Source organism: Cnephaeus nilssonii (assembly GCF_951640355.1).
Source record: "Cnephaeus nilssonii genome assembly, chromosome: 7".
Classification (NCBI taxonomy): Eukaryota; Metazoa; Chordata; class Mammalia; order Chiroptera; family Vespertilionidae; genus Cnephaeus; species Cnephaeus nilssonii.
The window spans coordinates 87,526,960-87,541,974 of record NC_137078.1 but is presented as its reverse complement, the minus strand read 5'-3'; the positions used below and the strand labels follow the sequence as shown (position 1 = coordinate 87,541,974).

Sequence of the window (15,015 nt, the reverse complement as noted above, 5' to 3'; positions counted from 1 at the left end):
AGGCCCATTCTTGCACAAATCTTTGTGCATCGGGCCTCTAGTTTTAAAAAAAGAAAAGGAAGGGGGCAAAAGTATTGTCTTTCTTCTAGGACTGATATGCAATAACGCATGCAAAGTTCTCATCAAGAGACCCAGCATCTACAAGCACATAAAGGGAAATCAATGTTTGTCCATCCACACCGAGGACCCCAAGCTGAGGCTCCTAGCAATGGGTGACACTGCCTCTCCCCACAGCTGTCCAGTCAGCAACCGGCTACTCTGGGGCCTGCAGGCCAACGGGGCCTCTCTGTAGGTGATGCTGGCCTTCAACAGCAATACGCTCTACCTGCACTGCTGAGTGACCCTGTGTGACTAGCAGCGGGACGTCCGCGCCAGCCGGTGAACACACAGCTCCGGTAGGGGGCCAACGCTGCAGCCTCTACCTTGCAGTTCCTTGGCCATCGCCCGGGCAGCCAAACGCCCAGCTGTGCGGTCACCCTGGAGGCAGGACTAGGGAGGGAGGGGTAGGATGGCGGTCCAAAAGGGTGATATTTGGGAGCCCAAGGTCTTGTGGATTTGCTGAACTCTCTGGGCCTATCTCGGGTCTCCGGCAAAGGCCCGCCTGGTTGAGGTGGGTGGGACCTCACTACCCTTAAGCTTGTGCTCCCGCAGACCTGTAGTCAGAAGAATCCACCTGGGAAGAATGGAGCCTGGGCACGCAAGAACCCCGAGAGCCACTCCGGCTGGATGGTGTTGGGGCCCAACTGAATAAGCGGTAACTGGATCATCTGGGGGCCTCCCTAACTCCTCTTCCAGAGCCTCTCACTGGCCCGCTCTGAGACCCCCGACACTTCACTGAGCCCCCTCCTACCTTCACGCCCTCTTCTTCCTAAATGCATGTCTCCTCCCCAAGCCCATATCCTCCTGGCCTTCCTGTGTGCTCTAGAGAGGCTCCAGCCCATCCTTTTCTTTCTCATTAAACGTCCAATCTGAGTCGTCTCCGTTTCTCCCCTCCCATGCTTTCTGTTTTTGTGTGTGTATGTGTGTGTGTCTATATATATATATATATATATATATATATATATATATATATATATATACTTTTTTTTTAATTGATTTCAGAGAGGAAAGGAGAGGGAGAGAGATAGAAACATCAATGAGAGAGAATCATTGATCTGCAGCCTCCTGCACGCACCTCACTGGGGATCTAGCTACAACCAGGCATGTGCCCTGACAGAGAATGAACTGTGACCTCTTGGTTCATAGGTCAACGCTCAACCACTGAGCCATACCCGCAGTGCTCTCCTCCCATTCTTGCCTTTCTGACACACTGGATAATTCTCCCAATCTGTTAGTGCCTTGTGCCAGCCTGTTTTTGTAGATCCTTCTTGCTGGTCTGAAACTGTCTTTCCCTTCTTCCTATTCCATGACAATTCTCTCAAGATCCCACCCTCAAGGGAAAGCCTATGTCTTTAGTAAGTCTATTCTTATTAGAGGCTGAAGGTTTATCATTACACCCTTGTGAATTCCAGCTTCAAAAAGGGGTCAGCCATTTTGCCCAATATTGATGAAATGATGGGAGTGTGCTGCTCTTGTCCTGTCAGGATGGCTCCTCAAGCTTAAACTTTCTATGTGGTTTTAGAGTTCAATGCCTCCTGCAGCAGGAATTCGGCAGGTTGGTACACAGGAATTGCACCAGGGCCTGGGGGTGCATGCTGGGTTCTGGCAGGTGCTGATCTTGGATCCTGTTTCTGATAAACTCTGTGACTTGGGAGAAGTCAGTTACCCTCTTGGAGTCTCAGCCTCCTTAGCAGTACATGAGTTATTGTGAGGTTGTTGGTAGTCATAGTGTCAACATAAGAACGTCTAAACCCATAGAGAGTTTTTACAAGTTTTTTTTTAGTCCAAACTAATAACAAATACTGAGAAGCAAGATATCAAATGCTCTGAAGAATTACAGTTTTGCAGTTTCTTTCTTTCTTCCTTCCTTCCTTCCTTCCTTCCTTCCTTCCTTCCTTCCTTCCTTCCTTTCTTTTGTTGTTGTTAATCTTCACCCAAGGATATTTCTTGGGAAAATATGTTGGTACAAGCAATAAAATAAAAGTTTAATTTAACTAACAGTCTTAATGTTTTAGTTGAAAAAAACTTGTCATTTAATGCTTTAACAGCTCCTGAAAAATATTAACTTAAATAATCAATCCAAATAATTTTTCCTATACAACAAAGTCACACATTTATTAAATCAGTACGATTAATTACATTTCATTGGGAAATCATATTGACTTTACAGGTCTGGAGTAGATTTTAAATAGCCCTGTTGCCAAAGGCATTAATTCTTGCCCTTATTTTTATTTAATTAGTTCATTAATCCTCACTCAAGGATATTTTTTTTCCATGGGGGGGGGGGGGCGGAGAGAGAGAGAAAGAGAGAGATTTATGAGAAACATGATCAGCTGCCTCCAGCACGCACTCCAATGTGGAATCAAGCCCAAAACCCTGGACATATGTCCTGACCAGGAATCAAACCAGCAAGTGCATGGGAGGATGCTCAACCAACTGAGCCACACCTGTCAGGGTCCTTCTATATTCTTAAAAATATGAGGGTGCTGATAAAACCCTGGAGCACATCCTAGATTCCTTCCTGTAGAGTGAATTTGATCCAGTAATTAAAGTTTAGTCTGGTTCTTCAAAGTTAAAAAAAAATCACACAGCTTTTTAAACTCTCTCCCTCCTAAGTCAGGTTTCCAGATACCCTGGAATTTCACTATCCTTCGGCTGATGGTTTTGTTCCTTCTTTAAACAATTTCCAAGTATGATTTTTAAATGTCTATTAATGCAATGAACTTAATTCCTTTTCCTGGGGACTGAATTTGGGTAGGAAGGCAAGACTGATCCTTCAACCTGAGTACTGGTCACAAACTGACCACTGACTCAGCCCAAGCCCTGACCCCAGCCCCAGCAGCCCTAACCCTCACTTGTGAGCAGTGGCCCACACCCTAACTATTTTCAGGTGGGAGTACAATTCAGGAGTGGGGAACCGGAGAAGGGAGGGGCAGGTTGAATGGGATTCCCAAATGATTTGTCCATCTGCACATGCCCAGCAAGCTCACTCCAGGCCTGGGGGAGCAGGACTCCGCCCAGAGGCGAGACCCGGGCAAGGGGCAGACCCGAAGGCTGGCTGGGGCGGCGGGGTCATGCGCAGAAGGATCCGTCCGCTCTTGGAACCGAGGGCAGCGGGCAAGGGCGGGACACCGGCGCGGCCCGACTCCTGATTGGTCACAGGCGCGCAGAAAGGGGTGGGGCCCGGGAGGCGCGCGCTCTGAGGCGCGCGGCCAGGCGGGCGTGCAACGGCCGTTAGGAGAACCGAGGGACGGAATCGGCGCCGGTGGCCGACGTGGTGACCGCAGTTGGTGTCCCCGAGTGAGGTATTTCGCCGCCTGTTCTCGGGCCCACGTAAGTCCTCCTCCCCTCGGGGACTTCCGTCGGATTGACAACCCCTGCCCCACCTTGGGGAGCCTCGGAGAAGCCTCAGACTCGCACGACCTATCTACCTCTCGGGAGAGGGGGGCGGGGGGGGGGCGGGGATGGCGCGGCTGAGCGAAAGCGCATGCGCACGGCCACTAAGCCGTCCCCCTCGGTCTCATTAGCTGGGTTTCCTAAAATAATTCCCCACACACGCCCCTTGGAGTTTCTCGCCTTGCTTTCTACTCCGTCGTCATTCGCGCCTCAGCAGTCGCCGTACCTCAGTGAAGGGCCGCCGGCCTGTGCCGGGTGGACGGCGGGAAGCAGGGTCCGTGCCCTCCGGCAGCGCACCGTCCGGGAGAAAGGAGCCGTTCTGACGCGGACTCTTCCTCAGGAGTGTAGGGTGGAGCGCGAAGCACGGAATCGAAGTTGCGGATGTAGTCTGAAAGGGCAGGGAACCCTTCCTGATGAAGTTGGAGCTGAGATTTGGAGAATGAATAGATTTGGGGGACCGAGAGCACCTGTGAGGTGTGAGGGCTCTAGGCTAGTTTCTGAGCCGGGGCCTTTTTGCTCTCCCCACGGGATTTTTGGCCACGTCTGGAGATTTTTTTGATGATCACAACTCAGAGATTGCTCCTGGCATCTAGTGGTTAGAAGTCAAGGTTGCTGCTAAATAATCCTACCGTGACAGCACAGCCTTCCACAACAAGGACTTTTCCGACCTACAGTGTCAGTACTGAGGTTGAGGGACCCTGCTTTGGACAAGGAGGAGCTGTTGGCATTTAGTGCGTCAAAACTTATCTGTTCAATAGAGGGTACTTAGTACTTGCTTCCTCACAAAAAACTGGGAGGATCAGAGCTCTGTCTTTTTTTAAAAAAATATTTTTTATTGATTTCAGAGAGGAAGGGAAAGGGGGGGCGGGAGAGAGAGAGAGAGAGAAAGAAATCAGTGATGAGAGAGCATCATTGATTGGCTGCCTCTTGCACGCTCCCCACTAGGGATCGAGCCCACTACCCAGGCATGTGCCCTGACCGGGAATCGAACCGTTGGACGTTGACCTCCTGGTTCATAGATGGATGCTCAACCACAGCCAGGCCGCCGGGCTCTGTTTGTCTTTTACGCCAATCTATTTTCACCACGTGGTATAGAGGTAGGCAAGTGGTAGGCACTCGGTAAGTTTTGATTGATGAATAGTGTGCTAGGTAGGGCGGAGTGGAGATACTAGGCTGGGTAAGATAACCATGCCTCATTACTTGCCCTTGGGCCTTGTCTGTTTTATAATGGTCTGCTGTTGTGTGTGCTTCAGGACTTGTTCTTTGTCAAGGCAACTTCTTGGCAATGGTTTGGCTTCTCTTTAGAGCTGATTTAATGAACTATCAAGGCCATGAAAACAGTGTGATGGTGTGAGATTCTTAATGTGTCTGTGTCAGCTGTCTGTATTATCCCTGCAAATTCTTTCCTCTCTTGATGTGGTTCTCTCAACAGCTGCCCAGTGCGACGTTCCACACTAAGATTGTAATTCTTCAAGGGGAGAAATACAACAGTAAAAATTTAATTTTGGGTAGCAACTTGGGAAATAGAGCCTGGGTGGTTATCAGGGGCAAAGTGAAGAAATTATATGAGCTATTCCCGTTCCTTACTGCTCTGGGGCTTGCAAATCTGGCTTTATCTGAGGCAGAAATTTCAACTTGTAGTGGCTTAGAACTTCCTTTATTTCTCTGTCGTACACAGAAAGAATGCTGATTCCTATAGCATTAGAGCACAGTCCTGGCTGTGAAGCCTCTTCCTAGCCATCTTATCTTCACCTCTCTAAATTTTCATCTTCAGTAGTCCTAAAAATTTCCACCAGTAGCCCATCTACTTCTGAAGTTAGTGGGAAAAAGTCAGAATTATTTATTCTGTACTATTTTACTCCTTGTGGGAGTTCTTAATTGAGAAGTAATTCACATATCATAAAATTTGATTTTGTGTGTGTATAGTTTAGTGGTTTTAGTATATTGACAAGGTTGCTGCAGCCATTACCACTATCTAATCTCCAAACATTTTGATCACCTTGGGAAAAACCCCATATTCATTAGCATTCACTCCCTGTTCCCCCATGACCCTCCTCTTAGTCCCTGGCAACCAATAATCTACTGTCTCTCTGGATTTGCCAATTCTGGACATTTCATATAAGTGAAATAATACAATATGTGGCCTTTTGTGTTTGGCGTCTTTCATTTGGTTCATCTATGTTGTATTATGTATCAGTGCTTCATTCTTTGTTTTTTGCCTGTGGACTGTATTTATTTTTTTAATATATTTTCATTGATTTCAGAGAGGAAGGGAGAGGGGAAGAGAGATAGAAATATCAGTGATGAGAGAGAATCATTGATCAGCTGCCTTCTGCACACCCCATATTGGGGAGCGAGCCCGCAACCCAGGCATGTGCCCTGACCGGGAATCGAACTGTGACCTCCTGGTTCATAGGTTGATGCTCAACCACTGAGCAACACCGGCCAGGCTGTACTGTATGTTTAAAAGTAAAATACTTCGGGCAATCTGCATGACTTGCAAAATTGCTTTCAGTTCTTTTCAGCAAAATGTGTTGAGGTTGATTACTGTGCACTGGCGGGGCCGGGTGGGGGCTACAGGTGCAACAGGTACCTGGAGGAGTAGATACAGTCTCTGTCCAGGAAGATGTGTGGGTTCCACATTCAGGTTGGGAGCAATCAGGCTAAGAAATGAGAAGTTTGGAGAGTGAGGGTGGTGTGTTTTAAGTCCTTCAGTTCTTTGAGTTATCTACAGATTTCGGCCTTGTCATCGCTTTCTCTGGGAAGCGTCCTTCCCATCCCACAGCCTCGCTCTCTGCTCTGGTTTATGGTGTAATCCTCTTATCGTGATGGTAGTGTTCATTTCTTTTTATTTTATTTTATTTTTTCTTCAGTTTTTTTTTTATTTCAAGAAAAAACTATCCTATCTAATAATAGAGTAACATGTAAATTACCATCACTCCGCTACGCCCACAATTGGGCTGCGGGAGGCTGGGGGGCGGGACTCGGGGTGGCCTATCTGGCCATTGAGAGGCACGGATCCGCTGCCACTGAGGGGGGCTACCTTGCTGTTGAGAGGTGCAGGGGGCGGGACTCCCGCCCCCTGTGCCTCTCAACATCCAGATCCGCGGCCGCTAAGGGGGCCTGCCTCGGACACCCAGCTGCGCTTCTCAACGGCAGGGTAGCCAGGTGTCCGCGGCAGCCCCCCTCAGCAGCCGTTGAGAGGCCCCCTGTGCCTCTCAACAGCAGGGTAGCCCCCCTCAGCGGCCGCGGACCATCAAAAGCGTGGGAGCTGGGTGCCTGTCTGCTCCGGCACCTCTGCCGAGCCGGAGGCTTCTGAAAGGCCTGGTGCACCAGCGGACAGGCACCCAGCTCCACCGCGAAAAGCGAAAGCGTGTAGGGGACCCTACACGTGCATGATTCAATCATGCACTGGGCCTCTAGTTTTAAATATAATGTTACATGCAATAAACCTAATATTTCAAGAAAAATTATCTTAAATATAATATTGTTACATGCAATAAACATTAATAGCTCGGAAAACTATTTTAAATATGATAATGTTACATGCTATAAACACCAATTATTCAAGAAAAATGATCTTATATATATGGGGGGATGAGGACAAATATGTGACACCTTAATCAATGAAGAAATTAAAAAAAAAGAAAAATGATCTTATATATAATACTAGAGGCCTGGTGCATGAAAATCATGCACTCGGGGGAGGGTTTGTTCCCTCAGCCTGGCCTGCACCCTCTCACAGTCTGGGAGCCCTCAGGGGGTGTCTGACAGATGGTGGCAAGCGGGAACCGGGGCGGGGGGGGGAGGGGGAGGCGGGGAGCGGGCCTAAGCCGTCAGTGGGACATCCTTAGCACTGCTGCAGAGGTGGGAGAGGCTCCTGCCACCACCGCTGCGCTCGCCAGCCCAGCTCAGGGCTTCTGGCCAAGTGGCACTCCCCCTGTGGGAGCACACTGACCACCAGGGGCAGCTCCTGCATTGAGCATCTGCCCCTGGTGGTCAGTGCACGTCATAGCAACCAGTTGCTCCGCCATTCGGTTGATTTGCATATTAGCCTTTTATTATATAGGATTACATGCAGTAAACATTAATATTTCAAGAATAAAAGGATTTTAAGCATAATAATATTTACCTGTGCTGTTCCAGCACAACCAAGGGTTCGGTGAGCCTGAGGGGGGGGGGGGGGGGCGGCGAAGGATGTAGAAAAAACCTTCAAGAGGGAGCCCAAACTTTCAGCTGCCACTCCCTGGCAGACAGCGCCCCACTGCTTTTCACAGCTAGATGTTATATGGGTACTCTCCTCAGATTTGGTGCTCTCTGCTGGGGAGCCCAGCTTTGGGATTAGATCCCAGAGTTCTCAGTGGCACCCCTCCACAGCTGAGATATCTCTTTGGGATTTCAGTTGCCATCTGTGGGTGCTTGGCTAGCCCCTTTGTGCCTCCGCCCCTCCTACCAGTTTCTGTGCGGTCTCCACCTTCGGTCCTTGGGTATCAGGGTTCTCTCCTGTGAGTTTTCCATTGATTATTCAGGAAGCCTTTCCATATTTCAGTTGTAATTCCAGCTTGTTCCTCGGAGCATGTGCAGCATCCTCCTGCTTTGCCTCCATTTTTAATCTCTCTCTGCTTCATTCTTTTTTATTGCCACATTTATTTATCCATTCATCAGTTGATGGAAATTTGAATTCTTTCTACTTTTTAGCTATTATAAATAACTAGAGGCCCAGTGCATGAAATTCCCTCAGCCCAGCCTGCCCCCTCTCACAGTTTGGGAGCCCTCAGGGGATGTCCTACTGATGGCTTAGGGGAGTGGGAAGCGGGGGAGCGAGCCTAAGCCGCAGTCTGGCCTCCCTCTGCAGGAGGTGACCAGATGGGCGATTGGGATGGCGCCAGCCCCCATCACCCCGCCACCATTGGTTGCTGCCACCTCCCATCCCACCCTATCACCGTCCTCTCCCTCTGCCTGCTGGCATGCGCCTTGACTGGCCTGGCAACACCTGCTCGCCAGCCCCACCCCCCACTGACTGGTTGTTCTGCCATTTGGTCGATTTGCATATTATACTTTTATTATATAGGATGCTGCTGTGAGTATTTACATACAAGTTTTTGTGTGGGCCTATGTTTTTATTTCTTTTGAAGAGATTATATACTTAGAAGTGGATCTGTTGAATCATAAGGTAACTCTTTGTTTAACTGAAAGTTCCATTGTCATTCTATTTTTATATCAATTTGGAAAGATCTTAGAATCCAGTGGGCCTGTCATTTTGTTCTACTTTAAAGAAAGGGATGGTCCTAACTGGTTTGGCTCAGTGGATAGAGCGTCAGCCTTCGGACTGAAGGGTCCCAGGTTTGATTCCGGTCAAGGGCATGTACCTTGGTTGCAGGCACATCCGCAGCAGGAGGTGTGCAGGAGGCAGCCGATCGATGTTTTTCTCTCATCGATGTTTCTGACTCTATCCCTCTCCCTTCCTCTCTGTAAAAAAATCAATAAAATATATTTTTAAAAAAGAAAGAAAGGGATGAAGAAAAGGATTTTGATATTGATTGTTAGATATCACTAGTAGGTAAGTAATCTAATCCTTCTGTGTCACCATTAACACACTGAATGATACTAGCCATAAATTGAAGCTTTTATTGCTGAACAAAACTTCTCTTACTCAGTATGTGAAGACCTGGGATTTCTGTTGTAAATGCAGTGAATTAGTGAGGGTTTGGTTGCTGTTACTAAAAGAAAACTGTAGAGGTCAGTAAAGTACATTAAAGAAATAGTACCATATAGCTTCTTTTTTTTCCCTCCAAAGTTTTAATTTCTAAGAGTTTGTCCTAAACTCTTTGTAGGTTCTTATGAATTCAAAGTTTCCAAATTTATACTTCATCCTCCAGGGACCAAATTGCCACTTTTACTGACATGTGTAATTAAAAAAAATTTAACAAAGCACTTAATATGTTTCAGGCACTGTTGTAAGTTAATTTTAAAAGAATTAGCGTGAATTAGGTGCTGTCATTATCCTCATGTTTATATAAAGGAACTGAGGTGCAGAGATATTAAAAAAATTTGCCCTCCTTATAAAGCAAATAAATTGCTAAGCCAGACTTCAAACCCAAGCTGTCTGATCAAGAGTTCATACTGTGAACTCTGGCTGGTGTAACTCGGTTGGGCATCTTCCCATGCACCGAAAGGTCTCTGGTTCGATTCTTAGTCTGGGCACATGCCCAATATTCGGGCTCGATCCCCAGTAGGAGGTGTGCAGGAGACAACCCTTCTATGTTTCTCTCACATTGATGTTTCTCTATCCCTCTCCCTTCCTGTCTCTTTAAAAAAAAAAGAAAATCAATAAAATAAAGTATTAAAGAGTATTATAGAGAAATAGAGTCCAAATTGTGAAACAATTCTCTGTACTGCCTCTCAAATATTATGCAAATATAAAATATTACTACTTGCTATTATTACAGTTAATTAAAGCTTTTGTTTACACAGATAGTAATCAGATTTCTGCTGAATTCTCAGAACCTACATTAGAGTAAATATAAATATTTTAAGGAGTGGAGAAATAAGAAGAAATCCTCATGTACCCACCTAAGGACCGGGATTCTGCTAATGACCAAGAATTCTGTCCATCTTTGTGCATCATGTGATTACTGAAAGAATAAGGGAATTTTGTTTTATGTTAATCATAATTGAAGTCATAATACTTTATTGTTGGGTTGGTTAATTAGTTCTTTTCCACCCCATCCTCCCATCCTGTCCCCATGGCTAAGAAGATCCATGGCAAAGTTTAATTAAAAGTAATATTATTTTTAATTTTTGCAACAATTGAAGGGGTTCTAAGACCATATAGGATCAGTGTTGGGAGTCTCTTTGAGTCTAGGTTTTTTTCTCCTTGCTTTAGGAAGAAAACTGGGGTGGAGTATTGGAAGTTGGTTTGCCTTAAAAAATATCCTTAAAAGTAAACATGTGGAAGAATACTTGCATCCTCTGTGTGATTTTGATTGTTTTAGTTGATTGTTGAGTTATGGGGAATTAAAAGATAGTGGAGAGATCTGACTGGTTATTCCTTCATTCTAGAGTTGGCTCAAATAACTGTGTTGATGGCCATGCAGGAAAAATATCCAAGTGAGAGAAACTCTCATCCCACTTCACCAGGTGAGTAGTCAAAAGTTTTCTGGGTAAATTCTGACCTTTGTTCTGTTATTTTATAACAGAAATTTTCTTTAAAGGACAAAATGAGCAAGCAAATATTTGCTGAGATGCTGGTATTAATACTTAATTGTTGGTTTTGTTATTGAGTTCAATAAAATGGGGCTATATTGAAAGGAAAAACAGGTCTCTCCAAGATTGTTTATGTCTGGTCCTACATGGCTTACAACAAGACCATGTGATTGGTTGAGACAGGAGGACACATAAAGGATTGGAACAGAATGACTTTGGAACATAGTGCTATTTGAAATCAGAAAAACACAGCATAAATTACTGTGTTCTGTGTTGTCTTTGTAGTTCTGTGAGTGGGTCAGTCATCTGCTAGCCCACAAAGATCGGAATTCTTCTTGAATGCCAACAGTCTCAGTTGTATTGTCACTAGAGACTCAGGAATTTGTCTCTAGAATGGATTGACAAGATTTTGAAAACTCAGTAGATATACTAAAAGGATGTATTAACCCTTTGCACTTGCTTGCTTTTTTCTCGATTCCTTTATTCTACTCGGGATTTAATTTTTTAAATACCCCAGATTTTACAAAGTGCGGCAGTAGAATAAAAAACTGGAGTTTCTTTTCATACAAACTTATTTATTTGGATTTTTTTATATTTCAAATTATTGATACATTCAAAGAGTATAAAAAGAGCTGCTACCGATGCTAACCGTGTTCGAGTCACACTCGACATCCGAGTGCAAAAGGTTAAGTATATATATTAAACCTAGATAAATATATATGCACACAATACACATTAAATAGATACGGTACATTTAAATAGGAAGTAGCATTCCAAAAATAACTTTTTGAATTCTGTGGTATTTATGAAAAAAAGTATATATTTTATTCAATTAAGGGTATTTTTATTTAGCTTTAAAATCCCACGGTGCCTTAAAGCAGACATTTGATAAATAGTTGTTTTATTCGCCTAGTCATGCTGCCTTGCATATAGTAAGCACTTTGAAAAGCATTTGCTGAATCAATTTAAGATTCATTCAGCAACTATTTGGACATCCATTATGTGCCATGCACTGTCTTAGGCTGGATTGTACAATCTGTAATAATAATAAAAGGGTAATATGCTAATTAGACCAGACGTCCTTCCAGATGAAGCCAGGGCAGAGGAAAGCCCAGGTCCCGGGTGCCAGAGGGAAGCTGGTGCCAGCAGCCAGGGGAAGGAAGGCCTACTCTTGCACGAATTTCGTGCATCGGGCCTCTAGTTTCTTATAACAATTATGTGTATAATGCAAGTTTCTGGAATGTAGCAATTCCTAAGAAAGCTCAACTTCTTTTTATGGTTTTATCTTCAGTAGTTTTTCATTTCATTAATAATGGTTAAAGTTTGATAAGGATGCTACTGATAGGACATGTGATATGAAAATTCCAGCTTTCAAACTTGAATTTTGAAATAAGCATAAGCCTCTATACACCAAACATACTTTTATTTTAGCAAATATGTCTTTACTAGTAGAATTGATATATGGAGTAGGTGCTTGATAAAAGTGGTTAGTGGTGAAGAATGGAAGATTAGTAATAACAGGGAGTGGTTTCTAGAAGGAGGCCAGGAACATGGTAATACAGATCCTCAGTCAATTTTTACTATTTCAGAAGGCCTGGTAAACTGTACACTGACTAGAGAGGTAACACTATATAGACTCACCAAGAGGTCAAATTTCTTTGCTTCTGGCTAGAATTACACTAATTTAGTATAGTTAACACTGGCTAATCTTATGCTGATCAGAAGATCTGATTGTTGGTTATGTCTTTTATTAAAGACTAGTGGCCCAGTGCATGAAATTCATGCACGGGGGCAGGGGGGGCGGGTATTCCTCAGCCCAGCCTGCACCCTCTCCAATCTGGGACCCCTTGAAGGACGTCCTACCGCCGGTTTACAGGGATCGGGCCTAAACCAGCAGTCAGACATCCCTCTCACAATCCGGGATGCTGGCTCCAGCCGCTCACCTGCCTGCCTGCCTGCCTGATTGCCCCTAACCACTCTGCATGCTGGCCTGCTTGCCCCCAAATGCCCCCCCGCCAGCCAGATCACCCCCAACTGCCCCCCGTGCCAGCCTGCTCACCCCCAACTGCCCCCCCTGCTGGCCTGCTTGCCCCCACATTCCCTCCCCACTGGCCTGCTCACCCCCAACTGCCCCCCTGCTGGCCTGCTCACTCCAAACTGCCCCCCCCCCACTGTCCTGATCACCTCCAACTGACGGCCTGCTCATCCCTAACTGGCCCCCCTGCTGGTCTGCTTACCCCCAACTGTCCCCCTGCTGGCCTGCTCATCCCTAACTGGCCCCCCTGCTGGTCTGCTTACCCCCAACGGCCCCTGCCATCCCATCCTGGCCTGATCACCCCCGGGCGACCCAAGGTCCCAGCCCCTCCTTTTTTTCTTTTATTTTTTTTTTTCAGTGCCTCCTTGAGCGGAGGCCAAGGCCAGCTGGAAGCAAGTATCTAGGATTTATCTTCTATAATTGAAACTTTGTAGCCTTGAGCGGAGGCCAGGGCCGGCCAGGGCGGGCGGGAAGCTTGGCTTCCTCCATTGCCGGGGCAACCCAAGCCTCCTGCTTGCTCCAGCTCCGTGGCCGGCCGCCATCTTGGTTGGGTTAACTTGCATACTCGCTCCTGATTGGCTGGTGGGCGTGGCTTGTGGGTGTAGTGGAGTGGTGGTTAATTTGCATGTTTCTCTTTTATTAGTGTAGATAGATAACTAGAGGCCCGGTGCACAGATCTGTGCACGGGTGGGGTCCCTCTGGGTGGTCTGCAGGGATCGGGCGGAAACCCGCAGTCCAACGCCACCTCCCAAGGGGAGTGACCTGTGGGATTGGGCTGAAACCGGCTTTCTGACATCCCCCAAAGGGTCCCGGATTACGAGAGGGCGCACGCCAGGCAGAGGGACCCCACCAGTGCACGATTGGGTGGGATGGGACCTTGGGAGGGCTCCAGGGCGTGTCTGGCCCATTTCGCTCAGTCCTGATCAGCTGGACCTCAGCAGCAAGCTAACCTACCGGTTGGAGCATCTGCCCCCTGGTGGTCATTGCACATCATAGTGAGCGGTTGAGCAGCCTTAGCATATCATTAGCATATAAGCTTTGATTGTTTGTTCGGTTGTTCTGCCATTCAGTCTATTTGCATATTACCCTTTTATTATATAGGATTACATGCCCTGACCATTGTGGTTGAAACATTTCCAGTACACCAAAAGGTGGTAGGTTCGATTCTAGATCAGTGCACGTGTCCCAGTTGTGGATTCGATCCCCAGTTGGGACATGTACAGGAAGCAACCAATTAATGTTTCTCTCTCACATCCATGTTTCTCTCTCTCCCTTCCTCTCTAAAAAAATAAATATAAATAAAAGGCTTTAAAAGAGTTAAGTAAAAAAAAAAAAAGAAAGAATTTCCATTACCTTTTATTGTTTGTTTTTGCTTTTTTTCTGTTTGTTTTGTTACATGGGTCATCAGTTACAATTTAGAAAAATTATAGTGGTTTTTAAAAAATAATTTGAGCCCTGGCTGGGTAACCAGTTGGTTAGAGCATTGTCCTGATATGCCAAGGTTGCAGTTCCATTCCCGGTCAAGACACATACAAGAATCAACCAATGATTGCATAACTAAGTGGGACAACAAATCTATGTTTCTCTCTCAAATCAGTAAGTAAAAAATTTTTTTAAAATAAATAATTTGAATTTAAATCTTTGCTAGTAAAGTCAAATAAATTTCATCAGCCTTATATCTTACCCACTCAGAAACTTTAGTGGTTTGTTTGTTTGGTTTGGGGTGTTTGTTTTTGCATTGTTCTCAAAAGCTCTTCAGGTTGACTTTCAAGACTCACCTTGATCTGGATTCACCCTGCTCATGAGGGCACTGTGGTTCAGTCAAGCAATGGTTTTCCTATTACCCTAGGGAGCATTTGGAAACATACTGGGTAATTTCAGGTTGCACAGTGATGGTAGGATGGAGTGGGCTACTCCTGGCATTTAGTGGATGGGGACCAGGAATGCTAAATCATCCTTTATACATTGAAGAATTGTCTTGCCCACACGGCTAACAGCACCTGTTGAGAAACCTTGTAAGAAGAAAGAATGTGGGTATTGGGTTAGAACAACCTAGGTTCCAATCTCAGTTCTATCTTCTGTAAAATAGGGGTGTTAATATGATAATACTTTTCAGTAAATAGGTAGATGAGATCATATTTATAAAGTGCTGTGGCTTCTAGATTTCAGAAATGGTAGCTACTATCAAATATTATTGTTTTCTGTCTCAGTACTCCTGGATTCCTGGTAGGTCTTGGTTCTGTCTTTGAACATTCTCACCTCTCATGCTATTTCCATTT

General features: G+C 45.6%; 1 protein-coding gene across 3 annotated transcripts in view; it reads left to right on the top strand.

Annotated features, from left to right (window-relative positions):
• The first annotated feature begins 3,310 nt into the window (after positions 1-3,310).
• The window catches only part of CEP85 (centrosomal protein 85), a 32,107-nt gene continuing 20,402 nt past the window's right edge, over positions 3,311-15,015 (top strand). The window contains exons 1-2 of one of the 3 annotated variants that reach the window (XM_079776529.1): positions 3,311-3,432; positions 10,558-10,635. In XM_079776529.1, the coding sequence (XP_079632655.1) occupies positions 10,581-10,635 (55 nt within the window). In that variant the 5' untranslated portion in view covers positions 3,311-3,432; positions 10,558-10,580. Of the gene's footprint in view, positions 3,433-7,927; positions 9,056-10,557; positions 10,636-13,003; positions 14,333-15,015 lie in introns of those variants that run through there. The other 2 variants (XM_079776530.1, XM_079776528.1) reach the window with 2 other exon arrangements.